This window comes from Protomyctophum parallelum (assembly GCF_964188405.1).
Source record: "Protomyctophum parallelum genome assembly, chromosome: 1".
Taxonomy (NCBI): Eukaryota; Metazoa; Chordata; class Actinopteri; order Myctophiformes; family Myctophidae; genus Protomyctophum; species Protomyctophum parallelum.
Genome location: NC_139697.1, coordinates 2,034,610 through 2,057,427, shown reverse-complemented (window position 1 = coordinate 2,057,427; position 22,818 = coordinate 2,034,610). Strand labels below are relative to the sequence as shown.

At 45.7% G+C, this 22,818-nt stretch overlaps 1 protein-coding gene across 1 annotated transcript in view; it reads left to right on the top strand.

Annotated features, from left to right (window-relative positions):
• Positions 1 to 22,818, top strand: part of LOC310873423 (non-homologous end joining factor IFFO1-like) — a gene marked incomplete at both ends in the record, with an annotated part of 38,727 nt that overhangs the window by 14,795 nt on the left and 1,114 nt on the right. Inside the window, 7 exons of the mRNA XM_083785795.1 lie at positions 3,661 to 3,721; positions 8,442 to 8,537; positions 10,665 to 10,805; positions 12,933 to 13,138; positions 14,456 to 14,564; positions 15,570 to 15,683; positions 21,520 to 21,650. Of these exons, the coding sequence (XP_083641921.1) occupies positions 3,661 to 3,721; positions 8,442 to 8,537; positions 10,665 to 10,805; positions 12,933 to 13,138; positions 14,456 to 14,564; positions 15,570 to 15,683; positions 21,520 to 21,650 (858 nt within the window). The remainder of the gene's footprint in view (positions 1 to 3,660; positions 3,722 to 8,441; positions 8,538 to 10,664; positions 10,806 to 12,932; positions 13,139 to 14,455; positions 14,565 to 15,569; positions 15,684 to 21,519; positions 21,651 to 22,818) is intronic.

The following is a 22,818-nucleotide window of genomic DNA, read 5'->3' as shown; positions in this document are numbered from 1 at the left end:
GTGGTCCTTGAGGGGGTTCCAGGTGGTCCGGGGACCACCAGTGGTCTTTGAGGGGGTTCCAGGTGGTCCGGGGACCACCAGTTAAATGATGGAAAACTAAAACACCAAATGGACCCTTATTAGATCTTTATCTCTTGAGAGTGTAAAATGAAACCAAATGGACCCTTAAAGGTCAATTTTGTTTAATGTTACACTCTCAAGAGATCAACTACAGGTCCATTTGGTTTAATGTTACACTTTCAAAGAGAGTCAAGAGTTAAATCATTGTTAAACATCTGCATTACTGGCCCAGGCCGTAGCGTAACGGTCTGGGCACCGGACTGGTAATCCAGTCGCAGTGTGCCGCGGGTTCGACTCCCGGACCCGACACGGCCTTTACTGCATGTCATCCCCCCATCTCTCTCCCGTTTCCTGTCAGCCTACTGTCTGTCCCTTCAAAAATCAATAAAAGGCGTAAGCCGCAAAAAAATATCTTAAAAAAAAACAAAAAAACATCTGCATTACTGAATTTACAAGATGTCTACACGTTTAGAATGTAGATAAACGTGTTATTTTGATCAACGTTTTCTCTCCTAATGGTACCAACATCTATAGAGCGTCACAGTCCCTCCCCCTTTCAGTCCCTCCCCCTTTCAGTCCCTCCCCCTTTCAGTCCCTCCCCCTTTCAGTCCCTCCCCCTTTCAGTCCCTCCCCCTTTCAGTCCCTCCCCCTTTCAGTCCCTCCCCCTTTCAGTCCCTCCCCCTTTCAGTCCCTCCCCCTTTCAGTCCCTCCCCCTTTCAGTCCCTCCCCCTTTCAGTCCCTCCCCCTTTCAGTCCCTCCCCCTTTCAGTCCCTCCCCCTTTCAGTCCCTCCCCCTTTCAGTCCCTCCCCCTTTCAGTCCCTCCCCCTTTCAGTCCCTCCCCCTTTCAGTCCCTCCCCCTTTCAGTCCCTCCCCCTTTCAGTCCCTCCCCCTTTCAGTCCCTCCCCCTTTCAGTCCCTCCCCCTTTCAGTCCCTCCCCCTTTCAGTCCCTCCCCCTTTCAGAACGACGAGTGGCCCAGGAAATGAATCCCAATGCATTTTGGCCATAAGCATTTTTTTTTTTTTTTTTTTTTTAAGATTTTTTTTGCGGCTTACGCCTTTATTGATTTTTAAGGGATAGAAAGTAGGCTGACAGGAAACGGGAGAGAGATGGGGGGATGACATGCGGTAAAGGCCGTGTCGGGTCCGGGAGTCGAACCCGCGGCACACCGCGACTGGATCACCAGTCCGGTGCCCAGACCGTTACGCTACGGCCTGGGCCAGCATTTCTTAAAGTATTTATTTAAAGACGGTTACGCCGCGGACAAAGCCAACTCGGATCGTGACAAATCATGACAATGAACACAATGTTTTGGGGCCGATCAAATAAGTTATAAGAAGAAAAACAAAACAAATAGTGTCGTCTCCTGCCTTTATTTTCTTCTTTCTAATGATTTGATCGGCCCCAAAACATTGTGTTCATTGTCATGATTTGTCACGATCCGAGTTGTCTTTGTCCGCGGCGTAACCGTCTTTAAATAAATACTTTAAGAAATGCCTATGGGGAAAATGAACGGCGATTTCTTTTCTGGGTCTCTCGAGGGGGCGGGACTGTGACGCTCTATGCAGGAATTGTGGACAAAATCTTAACGAAAATGAGAAAGATAATGCCAGGGACCCCCATGGGAGGATATTGTTACGCTCCAGGGACCCCCATGGGAGGATATTGTTACGGCTCTAGCAGTGATTCAGGGACCCCCATGGGAGGATATTGTTACGCCTCCAGGGACCCCCATGGGAGGATATTGTTACGGCTCTATAGCAGTGATTCAGGGACCCCCATGGGAGGATATTGTTACGGCTCCAGGGACCCCCATGGGAGGATATTGTTACGGCTCAAGCAGTGATTCTCAACCCGTTTCATCTCAAGGACCCCCAGTTTGACATGCATTAGTCTACGGACCCCCCATTTAACCCATTCAGGCCTGACGTCGAAAAACCTTCGCTCTGGAAGAATATATATATTCAAAGGTTTGTGCCGCATTTTTACGATTTTTCAAAAAAAAGATAGCAGATCTACAAGCTGGTAGTCTGTGGGGCAAAACGCTTCTCCAGTTACGTGGATTCGCTCTCTGTCACGCCCCTTAACAGTTACAACCTCGCCCGCCCCACATCTCTCTCTCTCTCTCTCTCTGTCTCTGTCTCTGTCTCTGTCTCTGTCTCTGTCTCTGTCTCTGTCTCTGTCTCTGTCTCTGTCTCTGTCTCTCTCTCTCTCTCTCTGTCTCTGTCTCTGTCTCTGTCTCTGTCTCTGTCTCTGTCTCTGTCTCTCTCTCTCTCTCTCTCTCTCTCTGTCTCTCTCTCTGTCTCTCTCTCTGTCTCTGTCTCTGTCTCTGTCTCTGTCTCTCTGTCTCTGTCTCTGTCTCTGTCTCTCTCTCTCTGTCTCTCTCTCTCTCTCTCTGTCTCTCTCTGTCTCTCTCTCTGTCTCTGTCTCTGTCTCTGTCTCTGTCTCTGTCTCTGTCTCTGTCTCTGTCTCTGTCTCTGTCTCTGTCTCTGTCTCTCTCTCTCTCTCTCTCTCTCTCTCTCTCTCTCTCTCTCTCTCTCTCTCTCTCTCTCTCTCTCTCTCTCTGTCTGTGTCTCTCTCCCTCCCTCGTCCCCTGTCCTGTGTATTTGTGCCAGCAGTAGCACCTGCAATGCAGCACTGCACCTAGCTGTGACCCCCCCCCCCCCACTCCCTCCCCCAGGACATAATGATGTCTACCTCTATCTCTATCTCTCTCTCTCTCTCTCTCTGCCTCTGGCCAGGGGGAGGCAGTATAGAGACCAGTTCCTTTCCCCTCCATCAGGCGCCCCGGCTGGCCAGGGGGAGGCAGTATAGAGACCAGTTACTTCCCCCTCCATCAGGCGCCCCGGCTGGCCAGGGGGAGGCAGTATAGAGACCAGTTCCTTTCCCCTCCATCAGGCGCCCCGGCTGGCCAGGGGGAGGCAGTATAGAGACCAGTTCCTTTCCCCTCCATCAGGCGCCCCGGCTGGCCAGGGGGAGGCAGTTTAGAGACCAGTTCCTTTCCCCTCCATCAGGCGCCCCGGCTGGCCAGGGGGAGGCAGTATAGAGACCAGTTCCTTTCCCCTCCATCAGGCGCCCCGGCTGGCCAGGGGGAGGCAGTATAGAGACCAGTTCCTTTCACCTCCATCAGGCGCCCCGGCTGGCCAGGGGGAGGCAGTATAGAGACCAGTTCCTTTCCCCTCCATCAGGCGCCCCGGCTGGCCAGGGGGAGGCAGTATAGAGACCAGTTCCTTTCCCCTCCATCAGGCGCCCCGGCTGGCCAGGGGGAGGCAGTTTAGAGACCAGTTCCTTTCCCCTCCATCAGGCGCCCCGGCTGGCCAGGGGGAGGCAGTATAGAGACCAGGATTACTGCAAGTTGGGGAACAAAAAGAAATGCTGTGAGAACTACTGAATTAGGAATAATTTGTATGAAGAATTTTGGCCTGCAGGTCATTGACTGAGGATATTCTGTGTGTGTGTGTGTGTGTGTGTGTGTGTGTGTGTGTGTGTGTGTGTGTGTGTGTGTGTGTGTGTGTGTGTGTGTGTGTGTGTGTGTGTGTGTGTGTGTGTGTGTGTGTGCGCGTGTGTGCGTGTGCGTGTGCGTGCGTGTGCGTGTGTTTCAGATGGGAGGAGGAGTACACGGCCAGAGTGGACCTTCAGGACAAGGTGGCAGAACTGGAGGAGGTACCGTAGATCTCTAGACCCTCACTGGGTTCCAGAGCAGCCAGTCACATATAGAGTAGATCTCTAGACCCTCTTGAAAAGGTTCACTTCTGTGGTCTCTAAGGCCCCTTTTCCACTAGCAAGGTGGAACAAGAACCAGAACTAGAACTTTCCAGATCCCAGAACTACCAGGAACCTGTGAAGTTCCAGAACCAAGTTCTGCTTCTGTTTCCATATAACCAGAACCCAGAACCCCCCCCCCCCCCCCTTGGCACGGCCGGGGGGGTCCCGGAATACAGAGATATTCATGTTTAAATAATGACTGGTTATTATTCAACAGTGGTGGAAAGTAGCTGTATTTAGTATTGTACTTAAATACATTTCGGCCATTTGAACATAGACAAACTACAAGCTCCATGAGACACGTGAGCTTGTAGATTGTCTATTTTCACATTTATTTGCTTGATTGTACTTTTTTAAACCAATAATATGAACATATTTTTATATGCCACATGCCACAGCTGTCACATATATTTCCTATACATAATACATATACTGTATACGCACATACTGTAGTTTATATGAACATGGATATTATGCAGCATACATTATATATAGGCTATATTTGCCGATATGGATTTCCTTTCCATGTGGGGAGTGGGACAACAGTAAAACACCCGTTTTAAATGCATTAGACCAGTTGTTCTCCAACCTTTACCTGTCTACAATATTTTGCTTAAACTGCAAGAGAAAAAGAAAAATATATCTCATATAGGCTATAGCTCATATGATGCTAAATGATAACCCACCTTTTGAATATAGCATTTAACATTTTGTGGGTTGCAATTATAGTGCCTCTTGAGCAGATTGAGCAAATTGTGCCATAACCATAACATCCAGTCCAGTTGTCAATATCAAGAAATGTGCAAATACAAATCATTTATAGCGCAAATAACATGCATTTTAAAACTGCTTTTAATATTTAATATCATATTGTCTATGTCCCTCAAACTTATTTCTGATGATTTGAGCCTCAATCACCACTCTGATATAACCAGGCCTTGTCATTTATTTCTGGACTTTGAAAGCAGTTTTAGCTGCAGTACCACAATGTCCTGAGGTGGTGGGGGTGCTGATGTGCAGATTATTTAATATTTGAGTCATTATAATACTGATGCTAGATGAACCCAGGCTTGTTTCCATTCCATGCCAGCTTGGAAAATCAACAATGGTGGACATTTTAAACAGAGTGGAAATGCAAATTTGGAACTGAAGACTGAAAAAGAGAGGAATTATATAAGTAGGGTGACATTGATGACATCACGATGAGACCAAAATCAGTTGAGCTGTTCCTGAGAGCAATTTCCATTAAAACACCTATATGATATGAAAGCCTGATTGTTCAAAATTGGTTATTTGTGGGGATAGAAAACACATTTGGGAGCCCCAAAAACACAAAAGAAATTGAAAAAGTAGAATTTTATGTTATAGGTCCTTTAACCGTTGTGCTAGTTGAATTTAATTCTTCCAATGTGTAGTATTGTGTACAGCACATTTCTAGTAATGATATGCCTAATGCCTTGCCCTGAAAAAGAAAGAAAATTCTGTTCTGGCAATTTAGAATAGATCATATGGCGCTCTCGCGCGCACGCGAGCACACGCACGCAAACACACGCACGCAAACACATACACACACACACACACATACACGCACACGCACGCAAACACATACACGCACACGCACGCAAACACATACATTAGCTGTAGTGTAGAACAACAACTGCAAGCAAACAACTCGTCGCGACAGCTTTATGGCTCTCTCTCTCTCCCTCACGCACACACAAGCTCTGTCTCTCCCTCTCTCGTGGCCATAGTGTTTCTGTGTGCTTTTCCAGGTTATTTTTCTGTGTCCGCTGTCGCTGTGTCGCACTTAGGAGTTTAAAATGTGCGCTGTTGTGTTGTGTGCGCTTCTCTGGTCTCCTCAGTGCTCAGAGTGCTGTCACCTCAGCTCGACCAATCGAGAGCAGCAGCGCTGCTGGCCCCGCCCATAGGTTCCCAGAACTCAGTGTTAGTACTACCTCAAAAGCAGGGCCGGAAAAAGGTTCCGAGAACCTGGTCTGAAACCGTGCCGTACCGCTCTGTGCGCTGTGGAAACAAACCCAGAACTAAAAAAATAGGTTCAGGTTCTGGAAAGTTCTGGTTCCACCTTGCTAGTGGAAAAGGGGCCTAACATTACACCTAGCTACATGTTTAAGCATTTATTTCATATTTACATGTCTTCTGTGGACTCTAACATTACACCTATAGCTACATGTTTAAGCATTTATTTCATATTTACATGTCTTCTGTGGACTCTAACATTACACCTATAGCTACATGTTTAAGCATTTATTTCATATTACATGTCTTCTGTGGTCTCTAACATTACACCTATAGCTACATGTTTAAGCATTTATTTCATATTTACATGTCTTCTGTGGTCTCTAACATTACACCTATAGCTACATGTTTAAGCATTTATTTCATATTTACATGTCTTCTGTGGTCTCTAACATTACACCTAGCTACATGTTTAAGCATTCATTTCATATTTACATGTCTTCTGTGGACTCTAACATTACACCTATAGCTACATGTTTAAGCATTTATTTCATATTTACATGTCTTCTGTGGTCTCTAACATTACACCTATAGCTACATGTTTAAGCATTTATTTCATATTTACATGTCTTCTGTGGTCTCTAACATTACACCTATAGCTACATGTTTAAGCATTTATTTCATATTTACATGTCTTCTGTGGTCTCTAACATTACACCTAGCTACATGTTTAAGCATTTATTTCATATTTACATGTCTTCTGTGGTCTCTAACATTACACCTAGCTACATGTTTAAGCATTTATTTCATATTTACATGTCTTCTGTGGTCTCTAACATTACACCTATAGCTACATGTATAAGCATTTATTTCATATTTACATGTCTTCTGTGGACTCTAACATTACACCTAGCTACATGTTTAAGCATTTATTTCATATTTACATGTCTTCGGTGGTCTCTAACATTACACCTATAGCTACATGTTTAAGCATTTATTTCATATTTACATGTCTTCTGTGGACTCTAACATTACACCTAGCTACATGTTTAAGCATTTATTTCATATTTACATGTCTTCTGTGGACTCTAACATTACACCTATAGCTACATGTTTAAGCATTTATTTCATATTTACATGTCTTCTGTGGACTCTAACATTACACCTATAGCTACATGTTTAAGCATTTATTTCATATTTACATGTCTTCTGTGGTCTCTAACATTACACCTAGCTACATGTTTAAGCATTTATTTCATATTTACATGTCTTCTGTGGTCTCTAACATTACACCTATAGCTACATGTTTAAGCATTCATTTCATATTTACATGTCTTCTGTGGTCTCTAACATTACACCTAGCTACATGTTTAAGCATTTATTTCATATTTACATTACGATTACAGCTCTTGACACTTATTTCAGACATGCTCTAGTGTGTGAAGAGTCTGCCTGTGCTATTAACTCATTCTGGGTGAAAAGCTGGAATTTGCGCGATGGCAGGCTCTCAGTCAAATCTGGTCTTTTATGAATGACGTCCACACACTGGTCAGATATTGTACGTGTGTATTATTCAGACGTATACAATATCGCTAATATACAATGTCGCTAACCATTGGTTGCTCTGGTAACGACATCGATGTCAGTAATGCATAATTTATACCCTGTCATATACGGCGGTTTCACTCGCCAAAAATAGATGATTTACAAGCTCACGACTCTCCGCAGTCCATCCATCTCCTCCTTGTGTTGAACTATAGATCTGTCATTGAGCATCTGCATAATTAATTATGCAAGTGACTGACCACGCCCATTTTCCGTAACCCATTCTGCGCGGGAACACCCCTTTTGTTGTTTTAAAGCATTATGTCATGCTTTAGCTATTGGAAAATATCAGATCTACAAGCTCATAGCGCGGCACCGAGTGCCGCGCTACGAGCTTGTAGGTCTGCTATTTTTGAAAAAAATCGTGAAAATGTAGTGCAAAGCTTTGAATGTATTTTCTTTCAGAGCGAACGTTTTTAACTCAAATCTTTGCTTCTGGGGAAACATGAGGTTTTGTCAGAAAACTGTCAGGATTTAGAAGACTTTTGTAGAATGGTCCTCCTGTCTAAATGGGTTAAACAGGGACTGATGGAGATGATTTAAAAAGAAAAACATTTGTTAACTCTGTCACTAAATTAAAACCATGTCTGTCGTCATCTATCCTCAAAACTATCCACCAATCGATCTGAAATCAATGACGTTGACATGGGCTAGCCTATCATTGCCCATTGGCTTATGCAGGGACTGAAAAAAAAAGCTTATGCAGGGACCGACCTACAAGCTCATAGCGTGCCACCGAGTGGCGCGCTATGAGCTTGTAGATCTGCTATTTTTGAAAAATCTTCAGAGTGAAGTTTTTCTCTTTTGGGGCCTAAATGGGGCCAGGCAGAGCCCACAGGGGGTCTGAAATAACCCCACTAATGCATCACTGCTACAGACGCACTGTAATATTTAACACCTATTCATCTATGAATCATTCATGTTGTCTTCGTGGTTTTGTGTGCGTGTGTGCGTGCATGTGTGCGTGCGTGCGTGCGTCTGTGTGTGTGTGTGTGTGTGTGTGTGTGTGTGTGTGTGTGCGTGTGTACGTGCACAGGACCTCCAGGAGAGCGAGGTGTGTCAGGACGAGCTGGCTCTGAGAGTCAAACAGCTGAAGGCGGAGCTTGTGCTCTTCAAGGGACTCATGAGCAACGTGAGTACAGAGACCCCTGGAGGCGCATCGGTGTACTGCGTGTCCATCCATGAGCAACGTGAGTACGCAGAGACCCCCTGGAGGAGCATCGGTGTACTGCGTGTCCATTCATGGACACATGGACACGGTTCTCATGGGCCTCGCATAGAAAGTGTGCTCTCATTGGTCACCTCCCTTAAGCACATGGGCCTATGACGGCGTCCCTATCCGGGTGGGTGTGGACCGGAAAATATTTCGGTGTCGCAAATATGGGCCGATCATAATCATTAGAAAGAAGAACATAAAGGCAGGAGACGACACTATTTGTTTTTGTTTTTACTTCTTATGAATTATTTGATCGGCCCCAAAACATTGTGTTCATTGTCATGATTTGTCACGATCCGAGTTGGCTTTGTCCGCGGCGTAACCGTCTTTAAATAAATACTTTAAGTGAAGCCTATGGAGAAAAAAGCATTGGGATTTATTTCCTGGGCCACTCGTCGTTCTGAAAAGGGGAGCTATTGAGAGCACCAAAATCTCCCGGAGGGGGCGTTAACATAATGTGTCACTTGGTAGCGGCCGCCATGATGGCTGGCTTTTTTGCTTTGTTTACAGTCAGCGACCATCCGTGTGCGTTCTAATCTTTAAACACCAGAGGGAGTTCAACGAGCTCGTTCCTGGCGACAACACAGTGAGCCAACACCAGGATGGAAAGACAAAACGTCGGCCTCGACATACCTTATTTACAAGGACAAGCTTAACTTTGAGGAAAAGGAGCGTTACCTCAACAAAATCAAGGATATTGACGATCTCGACCCCTATATGAACACACTGACTGAACAGAGGATTCCATCTTCTACCACCACTAATGCGACTACATTTAATGCTCGTCCTTGTAAGGTATGTCGAGGCCGACGTTTTTTCTTTCCATCCTGGTGTTGGCTCACTGTGTTGTCGCCAGGAACGAGCTCGTTGAACTCCCTCTGGTGTTTAAAGATTAGAACGCACACGGATGGTCGCTGACTGTAAACACGTGGCCGCTGCCACGTGACACATATGTTAACGCCCCCTCCGGGAGATTTTGGCAGACGCTATATTATGGACACCATCAGGCAGTATATATAGCTGGCCACTGATTGAGGTGTGAGTGAGAGCAGGTGAGGTTGCTGATTGAGAGCAGGTGAGGTGGGTGGGTCCACATGGAACAGGCCAGGCGGAGGGTGGTTGTTGTTTGCTCACTAGGATGACTCTTTTTTTTCTACAAGAAGACATTTTTTAGAATCTGATCTCGGGTCAGAATGGGTTAACAACATTTCTACAACAGGTCGTTAAGAGGAAGCAATCTGATTGGTTGAAACAGCCTTCTAGCCGTGGATCAAACCAGCACCGTTCACCACCTAATCAAAACAAATAATTCAGCCGCTCTGTTTTCCCAGAGAGCTAGCAAACTCGGTGGCTAGGCTAGCTAGTTTCTTTGGACATTTGTGGTCGTAGTGACTACATCTGTCATTAAAAACATATATTATTTCAGCGATTTTCTTAGTTTTAAGGGTGACTGTTGTAGAATTGCAATATTACACTTGAGGGTGTTGTTTAACGTGATTATTGCCACTTCAGTAATGCTTGCGGAACTCGACTTCGTCTCGTTCCTGACCGCATCCCTGTCGTGGCAATAATCACTTTAACCCCTTAACACCCTCTGGTGTAATATTGCTTAACCCATTCTGAACGTGAACCCATTTTGGTGTCGGCATCATGTTATGCTTTAGCTATTGAAAAAATAGCAGATCTACAAGCTCATAGCGCGCCACCGAGTGGCGCGCCATGAGCTTGTAGGTCTGCTATTTTTCAAAAATCGAAGAACGGCTGACATTTTTTTTAAATCTGATCTCAGGTCAGAATGGGTTAATCAGACCAGTGTGTGTGTCCAGTGGAAACCTCGTATGAATCTGATCTCGGGTCAGAATACGGGTTAACAACATGTCTCCGGTGTGTGTCCCTCCTCCAGAACCTGTCGGACCTGGACAGTAGGATAGACTATGGGTTAACAACATGTCTCTGTGTCCCTCCTCCAGAACCTGTCGGACCTGGACAGTAGGATAGACTATGGGTTAACGACATGTCTCCGGTGTGTGTCCCCTCCTCCAGAACCTGTCGGACCTGGACAGTCGGATCCAGGAGAAGGCCATGAAGGTGGACATGGACATCTGCCGTCGCATCGACATCACGGCGCGGCTCTGTGACGTGGCCCAGCAGAGGAACTGCCAGGACATGATCCACATCTTCCAGGTATTACAGGACATGATCCACATCTTCCAGGTATTACAGGACATGATCCACATCTTCAGGTATTACAGGACATGATCCACATCTTCAGGTATTACAGGACATGATCCACATCTTCAGGTATTACAGGACATGATCCACATCTTCAGGTATTACAGGACATGATCCACATCTTCAGGTATTACAGGACATGATCCACATCTTCAGGTATTAAAGGACATGATCCACATCTTCAGGTATTACAGGACATGATCCACATCTTCAGGTATTACAGGACATGATCCACATCTTCCAGGTATTACAGGACATGATCCACATCTTCAGGTATTAAAGGACATGATCCACATCTTCAGGTATTACAGGACATGATCCACATCTTCCAGGTATTACAGGACATGATCCACATCTTCAGGTATTAAAGGACATGATCCACATCTTCAGGTATTAAAGGACATGATCCACATCTTCAGGTATTAAAGGACATGATCCACATCTTCAGGTATTACAGGACATGATCCACATCTTCAGGTATTACAGGACATGATCCACATCTTCAGGTATTACAGGACATGATCCACATCTTCAGGTATTAAAGGACATGATCCACATCTTCAGGTATTACAGGACATGATCCACATCTTCAGGTATTACAGGACATGATCCACATCTTCAGGTATTAAAGGACATGATCCACATCTTCAGGTATTACAGGACATGATCCACATCTTCCAGGTATTATACGCTGCCGCGCGCTCGCTCGCCACCACCGCAAAGCCCAAGGGGGGCCATGAGTGAGGCACTCAAACGTTGAAGCACTTGCGGGCCCTAGTGGTAAGAGGAGGGACTGCAGGGCCCTAGTGGTGAGAGGAGGGACTGCAGGGCCCTAGTGGTGAGAGGAGGGACTGCAGGGCCCTAGTGGTAAGAGGAGGGACTGCAGGGCCCTAGTGGTGAGAGGAGGGACTGCAGGGCCCTAGTGGTAAGAGGAGGGACTGCAGGGCCCTAGTGGTGAGAGGAGGGACTGCAGGGCCCTAGTGGTGAGAGGAGGGACTGCAGGGCCCTAGTGGTAAGAGGAGGGACTGCAGGGCCCTAGTGGTAAGAGGAGGGACTGCAGGGCCCTAGTGGTGAGAGGAGGGACTGCAGGGCCCTAGTGGTAAGAGGAGGGACTGCAGGGCCCTAGTGGTGAGAGGAGGGACTGCAGGGCCCTAGTGGTGAGAGGAGGGACTGCAGGGCCCTAGTGGTGAGAGGAGGGACTGCAGGGCCCTAGTGGTAAGAGGAGGGACTGCAGGGCCCTAGTGGTAAGAGGAGGGACTGCAGGGCCCTAGTGGTAAGAGGAGGGACTGCAGGGCCCTAGTGGTAAGAGGAGGGACTGCAGGGCCCTAGTGGTGAGAGGAGGGACTGCAGGGCCCTAGTGGTAAGAGGAAGGACTGCAGGGCCCTAGTGGTAAGAGGAGGGACTGCAGGGCCCTAGTGGTGAGAGGAGGGACTGCAGGGCCCTAGTGGTGAGAGGAGGGACTGCAGGGCCCTAGTGGTGAGAGGAGGGACTGCAGGCGGACCCGTGGGTTCATGACGAGGAAAGGAAAACCCCCGTGCTTTATAACATTGAGCGCTCGGTTGCACTTCCGCATTTTTTGGGCACCAAAATGTGGTGCCCAAAAAAAATGCTCAATCGGTGTTTTAAACATTGTTATAATTTAGCTATTGAAAAATAGCAGATCTACAAGCTCGTAGCGCGCCACCGAGTGGCGCGCTACGAGCTTGTAGGTCTGCTATTTTTTGAAAAGTCGTGAAAATGTGGCACAAATCTTTGAATATATATATTCTTTCAGAGCGAACATTTTTAACTCAAATCTTTGCTTCTGGGAGAGGGGGGGGGGTCCCCTGGAACTGTACATATTTTCAGATGCGGGCCGGCAGCCAAATGCATATAATTCTGGGGGTCCTTGACATGAAAATGTTTGAGAACGACTGACATGTAAACATAGATTTGTCAAGAAAACTGTCAGGATTTAGAAGACTTTTGGCAGAATCGACATCAGGCCTAAATGGGTTAATACTCTATGCTCATGTGTGACATGATGGTGTGTGTGTGTGTGTGTGTGTGTGTGTGTGTGTGTGTGTGTGTGTGATTCAGCAGGTGGCCACGCCTCCCTCCACCCTGCCCCGCCCACCCAGGAAGCTCATTGGCCCGCCGCCGGCGGTGAGGGGCGGAGTCGACGGAGACGACCGGAGCAGCGTGTCCAATGAGAGCGAGGGGGGAGGAGCCAACAGGGACGATGACTCGTGCGGCACGTCGGCCAATCAGATCAACGAGGAGATGCAGAGGATGCTAAACCAGCTGTAGGATTTTTATTTTATTGTTTTATTTAATTAAATTTTTTTGCGTTTTTTCCGTTTTCCATTTTTTTCCATTTTCCGTTTTTTTCCGTTTTCCATTTTCCATTTTCCGTTTTCCGTTTTTTTTTTCTTTTCGCTTTCCTGTTTTCCGTTTTCCATATAATTTTCCATTTTCCATTTTCCGTGGAAAATGGAAAATGGAAAATGGAAAACAACGGAAAATGGAAAACGGAACGGTCTCGTTCAAAGTTTTTTGATCATATATTGTATAAATTAAAACGATATCAATGTAAGCTAGCAAAGTAAAGCAAACTATTTCTCAGTGTTTTTCCCGTATTGTTTCCGGGGGGGGGGGGGGGGGGGGGGGAGGGGAGGGCGGGGGGGGGTTGGGTTGGTTTCAGTGTAAAAGCGGCCATGTCTTTCTTGCACCCCAGAGCTCCTATTTTGAAGGAATCCTGGCGCTCAATGTGTTAACACATTTACTGCTATCATTTATTACACGGCGCTGATTGTGTTAACCCATTTACTGCTATCATTTATTGAAAAATTAGGACCTAATTCACACCAGCATTTTTTTAATTTGAGCTCTTATTTTGAAACGCCGCCATTTCCGGTCAGTTCACAGTAGACCTACATTTGGAAACTCTACACAGAGCGGTGCCTTCCTTATTGACAAATCTGAATCCAGACCGGAGCTCTGGGAGCTCCACAGCGTCGGCTCTGTGCCGTCAAAGAAACGCTGTTTTGACCAAAATGCCATCGAAAGAAACGGATAGAATGGATTATTATGGCGACGACGATCTAAGATGAAGGATCCAGTGCTGTGCTAACAACACAGCTAGCTAACCGGCTAACAACGTGAGTAGCATTATGGGTCGCTTGATCGAATGCACTATAAAAAGCAATTGCCGAAGGGCTTTCGGCAATGGCGGCAAGCGTTAGTATCAAAACTAGGCTTCAATTGCCGAAGGGCTTTCGGCAATGGCGGCAAGCGTTAGTATCAAAACTAGGCTTCAATTGCCGAAGGGCTTCGGCAATGGCGCGGAAACGGTTATGGAAAGGATTTCCAAAAAGCCTGTTCATTCCTTTCATTGCACAATAACTCGTTGTCTTTTGATAGCATTGTTTCTACAATGTTCCCTCCAGCAGTCAAACCCTCTTTGTTCATTATAATGTTAAAATTCCTCCACTTCTCTCTCTCTGTGTGTGTGTGTGTGTGTGTGTGTGTGTGTGTGTGTGTGTGTGTGTGTGTGTGTGTGTGTGTGTGTGTGTGTGTGTGTGTGTGTGTGTGTGTGTGTGTGTGTGTGTGTGTGTGTGTAGTCGTGAGTGTGAGTTTGAGGATGACTGTGACAGTCTGTCGTGGGAGGAGACAGAGGAGACGTTACTGCTGTGGGAGGATTTCCCTGGTTACACACTGAACAGCATGGAGGTACGCACACACACACACACACACACACACACACACACACACACACACACACACACACACACACACACTGAACAGCATGGAGGTACACACACACACTGAACAGCATGGAGGTACGCACACACACACACACACACACACACACACACACACACACACACACACACACACACTGAACAGCATGGAGGTACACACACACACTGAACAGCATGGAGGTACACACACACACTGAACAGCATGGAGGTACGCACACACACACACACACACACACACACACACACACACACACACTGAACAGCAGGGAGGTACGCGCACACACACACACACACACACACACACACACACACACTGAACAGCATGGAGGTACGCACACACACACACACACACACACACACACACACACACACACACTGAACAGCATGGACACACAGGGAGAGGTACGCACACACACACACACACACACACAAAATAATTCCCAATGCATTTTTTCTCATAGACATTTCAAAAAGTATTAATTTAAAGACCTTTTAAGCGTGTCAAATCACCACAACAAATCACCACAACACACACAATATTTTGGACCAAACTAATAATTACAAATTAATTACGTTTTTTCTCTTCATTCTAATTATTTGTTCGGCCCCAAAAATTGTGTTTGTCGTCATGATTTGTCACGACAAGAGTTGTCTTTGTACGGCGCTTAAAATGTCTTTAAATAAAAACTTTTTGAAATGTGGGAAAAATGCTCATAGCGCACCACTCGGTGGCGCGCTATGAGCATTTAGATCTGCTATTTTTCAACAGCTAAAGCATAACATAATGCTTTGAAACACCAAAAGGGGTTCCCGCCCAGAATGGGTTAAAGTAGGCTACAGTATCTGTCTCATGAGTTATAAGGACTGTAAAAAAATACGTGTTCTAATTCATAATTAACTTCTGTCTCTCTCTCTCCTACATCACGCACGCACGCACACACGCACACACACACACGCACGTGCACACGCACACACACACACACACGCCCGACAGCAGGAGGAGTCGATAGAGAAGGTGATCAGCGACACAGAGTGTCTGTTTAAGTCCAGAGAGAGAGAATACCAGGACACCATCGGACAGATAGAGGTGAGACACACTGTGTGTGTGTGTGTGTGTGTGTGTGTGTGTGTGTGTGTGTGTGTGTGTGTGTGTGTGTGTGTGTGTGTGTGTGTGTGTGTGTGTGTGTGTGTGTGTGTGTGACGTGTGTGTGTGTGTGTGTGTGTGTGTGTGTGTGTGTGACGTGTGTGTGTGTGTGACGTGTGTGTGTAGATTAGATAGCGTTTCTGTAGACTTAGGCCTATTTTAGACGGCGACCATCTCCATATAACACGTCAAAGTCCCGTTGCATTCTCATTTTTTCTTACCGTTTACGCACACGTTATGATATAATGTGCTATTATGCTATACTGTCGCTAGGTGGCGATAACGGGCTGCCAAATAGACAGTTCACCCACGTACAAGAAGAAGAACTCCTTCACGCAAGCCTGCGCAACACTGCTCTGGGCAGCGCCACGGGATGGTTATATATTTTATAATACATTAGGCTACATAAACGCTGCTGCCGCGGCTGCCGTCTATCACAAGGCTTTTTATTTACATCATGGTTTTACATTCAACATCACTGATGAGCAGCACTTTGTAGGCGAGGAGGGAGGCTTGTTCAGGAACTCCATTATATCATAATGATATTGCTCTGCATCAATGTAATAAACATATGCGCTGTGAGCCAACGTGAGCCATGATGTCATAAGTTTTGCGGATTCACCGTTTTGCCTGTTTATATGGAGACCATAGGAAACGGCGTTTTCAAAGATTTCCACTCTGGGAGGTGGTTTCACTTCGTTGCGTTTTCACCTCCAGAGAACACGGTTCTCGTCTAAATGACAGCAGCAAACGATACTTTATTTTGACGTTTTATATGAACACCATCCTCGTGTAAATAGCACCTTAGATAGCATTTGATCCAGACTTATAGCATGTTATGTAGACAGCACTATAATTGCATTGTATATAGTCATAGCACGCCATAGTACATATGTATAGCATAGTAGTATATATGTATAGTTTATATGTATAGTTTCATTATTATTTCACTGTTACCTTCTTAGCTTACGCATGTTTCATGATAAATGTTTTTATGTGATGTATTCCCATGCTTTTTTGTTCTTGCTTAATGTAAGTCGCTCTGGATTAAGAGCGTCTGCTAAATGCCTAAATTGTAAATTGTAGGGGTGTGTGTGTGTGTGTGTGTGTGGGTGTGTGTGTGTGTCTGGTATATATATATATATATATATATATATGTGTTATTATCCCCAGGTAAAACCAATAAATCATTGTGGATTTATTGTTATTACCTGAAATCCCCAAGAGGAGGATAGTAATCTCAGTGAAGTATGAAGTTGTGTGGATGTGTTTAAAACATGATCATCGGGTCTTATTGTTATATAAGGAGGTATAATGTTTCTACAAAAAAGTGTACAGTCTTTGTTAAAATGTTGTTTTTATGTGGGCACGCCCACCAGTTCATTAAGTTTGCCTGGTTTGCCTGGTGGGCGGTGATGGGTGGTGATCCACCTGAACTGAAGCCACACCCACAGCTGTAGTTGTATGATAAAGGGGGAGGGGTTAGGGGAGGGGCTGATAGTGTGATGTCACTATATTACTGTTTATTTCATTGGCCCGTTTTGACTGTCAAGGGTTTAGCCTCCAGGAAGAAACCCTAAATACAAAGTTAATACACCATTGCACATACAAACGACTCCATGGTGTCGACTGTCACCTCATAGACACATACAGTAGACTCCAGGGTGTCTAATGAAGTACTGTCACCTCATAGACACATACAGTAGACTCCAGGGTGTCTAATGAAGTACTGTCACCTCATCGACACATACAGTAGACTCCAGGGTGTCTAATGAAGTACTGTCACCTCATAGACACATACAGTAGACTCCAGGGTGTCTAATGAAGAACTGTCACCTCATAGACACATACAGTAGACTCCAGGGTGTCTAATGAAGTACTGTCACCTCATAGACACATACAGTAGACTCCAGGGTGTCTAATGAAGTACTGTCACCTCATAGACACATACAGTAGACTCCAGGGTGTCTAATGAAGTACTGTCACCTCATAGACACATACAGTAGACTCCAGGGTGTCTAATGAAGTACTGTCACCCCATAGACACATACAGTAGACTCCAGGGTGTCTAATGAAGTACTGTCACCCCATAGACACATACAGTAGACTCCAGGGTGTCTAATGAAGTACTGTCACCTCATAGACACATACAGTAGACTCCAGGGTGTCTAATGAAGTACTGTCACCTCATCGACACATACAGTAGAATCCAGGGTGTCTAATGAAGAACTGTCACCTCATAGACACATACAGTAGACTCCAGGGTGTCTAATGAAGTACTGTCACCTCATAGACACATACAGTAGACTCCAGGGTGTCTAATGAAGTACTGTCACCTCATAGACACATACAGTAGACTCCAGGGTGTCTAATGAAGAACTGTCACCTCATAGACACATACAGTAGACTCCAGGGTGTCTAATGAAGTACTGTCACCTCATAGACACATACAGTAGACTCCATGGTGTCTAATGAAGTACTGTCACCTCATAGACACATACAGTAGACTCCAGGGTGTCTAATGAAGTACTGTCACCTCATAGACACATACAGTAGACTCCAGGGTGTCTAATGAAGTACTGTCACCTCATAGACACATACAGTAGACTCCAGGGTGTCTAATGAAGTACTGTCACCTCATAGACACATACAGTAGACTCCAGGGTGTCTAATGAAGTACTGTCACCTCATCGACACATACAGTAGACTCCAGGGTGTCTCTCTCTCTCTCTCTCTCTCTCTCTCTCTCTCTCTCTCTCTCTCTCTCTCTCTCTCTCGATAGATCTTTTCTGTTTCTATGTCAGTGGTGCTCAAACATTTTCATCCCACTATTAATTAGACTGTTTCTTTTTTCAATGGAAATACCCAATAATCCTCTGTGTTATAACCGGGGACTATAGAGACTATTTGACATTGAACGTTGTTTTTCCACAAATGAGTCTTTGAAAAATGGGGCTCGTCTTATGATCAGAGTTGTCTCATATTCGGCACAGTACGGTATTTTATAGGTTTGACACAGTACGGTATTTGATATGTTTGACAGCCGACCCTACATCTCAACATGTTTTGTTCCAGAGAGGGAAAGATTTGAGCTTCAAATGTTCACTGATGTATGGGGGTAATGTCTCCCTATATAACAGCTGGAGTTGATGTATGGTGATTGTCTTCACAGCTGGAGTTGATGTATGGGGATTGTCTTCCAGCTGGAGTTGATGTATGGTGATTGTCTTCCAGCTGGAGTTGATGTATGGTGATTGTCTTCACAGCTGGAGTTGATGTATGGGGATTGTCTTCACAGCTGGAGTTGATGTATGGGGATTGTCTTCACAGCTGGAGTTGATGTATGGGGATTGTCTTCACAGCTGGAGTTGATGTATGGGGATTGTCTTCACAGCTGGAGTTGATGTATGGGGATTGTCTTCCAGCTGGAGGTGATGTATGGGGATTGTCTTCACAGCTGGAGGTGATGTATGGTGATTGTCTTCACAGCTGGAGTTGATGTATGGGGATTGTCTTCACAGCTGGAGGTGATGTATGGGGATTGTCTTCCAGATGGAGGTGATGTATGGGGATTGTAATGTCTTCACAGCTGGAGTTGATGTATGGGGATTGTCTTCACAGCTGGAGTTGATGTATGGGGATTGTCTTCACAGCTGGAGTTGATGTATGGGGATTGTCTTCACAGCTGGAGTTGATGTATGGGGATTGTCTTCACAGCTGGAGTTGATGTATGGGGATTGTCTTCACAGCTGGAGTTGATGTATGGGGATTGTCTTCACAGCTGGAGTTGATGTATGGGGATTGTCTTCACAGCTGGAGTTGATGTATGGGGATTGTCTTCACAGCTGGAGTTGATGTATGGGGATTGTCTTCACAGCTGGAGTTGATGTATGGGGATTGTCTTCACAGCTGGAGTTGATGTATGGGGATTGTCTTCACAGCTGGAGGTGATGTATGGGGATTGTAATGTCTTCACAGCTGGAGTTGATGTATGGGGATTGTCTTCCAGCTGGAGTTGATGTATGGGGATTGTCTTCCAGCTGGAGTTGATGTATGGGGATTGTCTTCACAGCTGGAGTTGATGTATGGTGATTGTCTTCACAGCTGGAGTTGATGTATGGGGATTGTCTTCACAGCTGGAGTTGATGTATGGTGATTGTCTTCACAGCTGGAGGTGATGTATGGTGATTGTAATGTCTTCACAGCTGGAGTTGATGTATGGGGATTGTCTTCACAGCTGGAGTTGATGTATGGGGATTGTCTTCACAGCTGGAGTTGATGTATGGGGATTGTCTTCCAGCTGGAGGTGATGTATGGGGATTGTCTTCACAGCTGGAGGTGATGTATGGTGATTGTCTTCACAGCTGGAGTTGATGTATGGGGATTGTCTTCACAGCTGGAGGTGATGTATGGGGATTGTCTTCCAGATGGAGGTGATGTATGGGGATTGTAATGTCTTCACAGCTGGAGTTGATGTATGGGGATTGTCTTCACAGCTGGAGTTGATGTATGGGGATTGTCTTCACAGCTGGAGTTGATGTATGGTGATTGTCTTCACAGCTGGAGTTGATGTATGGGGATTGTCTTCACAGCTGGAGTTGATGTATGGGGATTGTCTTCACAGCTGGAGTTGATGTATGGGGATTGTCTTCACAGCTGGAGTTGATGTATGGGGATTGTCCTCCAGCTGGAGTTGATGTATGGGGATTGTCCTCCAGCTGGAGTTGATGTATGGTGATTGTCCTCCAGCTGGAGTTGATGTATGGGGATTGTCTTCCAGCTGGAGTTGATGTATGGTGATTGTCTTCACAGCTGGAGTTGATGTATGGGGATTGTCTTCCAGCTGGAGTTGATGTATGGGGATTGTCTTCCAGCTGGAGTTGATGTATGGGGATTGTCTTCACAGCTGGAGTTGATGTATGGGGATTGTCTTCACAGCTGGAGGTGATGTATGGGGATTGTCTTCACAGCTGGAGTTGATGTATTGGGATTGTCTTCACAGCTGGAGTTGATGTATGGGGATTGTCTTCACAGCTGGAGGTGATGTATGGGGATTGTCTTCACAGCTGGAGTTGATGTATGGGGATTGTCTTCACAGCTGGAGTTGATGTATGGTGATTGTCTTCACAGCTGGAGTTGATGTATGGGGATTGTCTTCACAGCTGGAGGTGATGTATGGGGATTGTATTGTCTTCACAGCTGGAGTTGATGTAGGGGGATTGTCTTCACAGCTGGAGTTGATGTATGGGGATTGTCTTCCAGCTGGAGTTGATGTATGGGGATTGTCTTCACAGCTGGAGGTGATGTATGGGGATTGTCTTCACAGCTGGAGTTGATGTATGGGGATTGTCTTCCAGCTGGAGTTGATGTATGGTGATTGTCTTCCAGCTGGAGGTGATGTATGGTGATTGTCTTCACAGCTGGAGTTGATGTATGGGGATTGTCTTCCAGCTGGAGTTGATGTATGGTGATTGTCTTCACAGCTGGAGTTGATGTATGGGGATTGTCTTCCAGCTGGAGGTGATGTATGGGGATTGTCTTCACAGCTGGAGGTGATGTATGGTGATTGTCTTCACAGCTGGAGGTGATGTATGGGGATTGTCTTCACAGCTGGAGGTGATGTATGGGGATTGTCTTCACAGCTGGAGGTGATGTATGGTGATTGTAATGTCTTCACAGCTGGAGTTGATGTATGGGGATTGTCTTCACAGCTGGAGTTGATGTATGGGGATTGTCTCACAGCTGGAGGTGATGTATGGTGACTGTATTGTCTTCACAGCTGGAGTTGGCCACCGCTAAGAGCGACATGAAGCTCCACCTCCATGAGTACATGGAGATGTGCTCCATGAAGAGAGGCCTGGACGTCCAGATGGAGACCTGCAGGAGACTGATCACTCAGAGCGGAGACGGGTACGCACGCACACACACACACACGCACACACACACACACGCAAACACACACACACGCACGCACGCACGCACACACACACACACACACACACGCGCTGGCACACACGCACATCTATCTAATCATTTAGCGATCGCTCACCCGCTGTCTTATTTTGCTCGGTCGCTGTCAGTCAGTCAGCGGTGCAGTACTTAGTTTAGACAGTTTTTGGTTTAGACTAGTTGTAACGGACCCAGGAATGAAATGGATGAAAGGCTTTTATTTTGAAAGGCTATGTGGGAAAACAGGAAGCTTGCTCACTCACCAGGGTCATACTGTCTGATAAGGAAAGCCCAGCATGCATCACCCAGGGAGAAATGTTTGTTACTCATGTGCTCCAAACCATGAGCATGGAAAGCTCACCAACAACCTAACCTCACCACACCAACACAGGATGAAATGGAACAGCACAACAAACAGATCAAGTGAGTGCAGACCAATGAAATAACAAACAAATGAAATGGAAATGGAACTGCCGGATTTTAATTGTTGATTCATTGGTTTTAGTGACATGTATGACATGGTTGAGTGACATTGGGACACCCTGGAACAAGTTAGCACCTAGCTGGAGAGGGAACAAGGTGAATGTTATTTTTATGGTTATTGGTTTGTGTCATGTTGTTGGGGGATCTTGTTTTATTGGTTTATTTATATGGTATTATGGTTTGTTATGAACCTTTTTATTGGTTATTTGTAAACTTCATTGTTTATATGAATGCCTCACATTATTGGTTATGTCTGTCTGTATTGATTATATGTTTGTGTCTTGTTTTTAGTTTTCACGTTGATCTATTAAAGAAACTTCACATCATCAGTTGGCCTTCAACCTCTTTATCCAGCCGGGTTCGCTACACTAGTCATTGGTTTAGACTAGTCATTAGTCCTACAACTACAACCTATCTCAAACCCTCACCCTAAACCTAACCTCCCACGGGGCAGCACACCTAAACCTAACCTTAACCCTCACCCTAAACCTAACCTCCCACGGGGCAGCACACCTAAACCTATAACCTTAACCCTCACCCTAAACCTAACCTCCCACGGGGCAGCACACCTAAACCTAACCTTAACCCTCACCCTAAACCTAACCTTAACCCTTACCCTAAACCTAACCTTAACCCTCACCCTAAA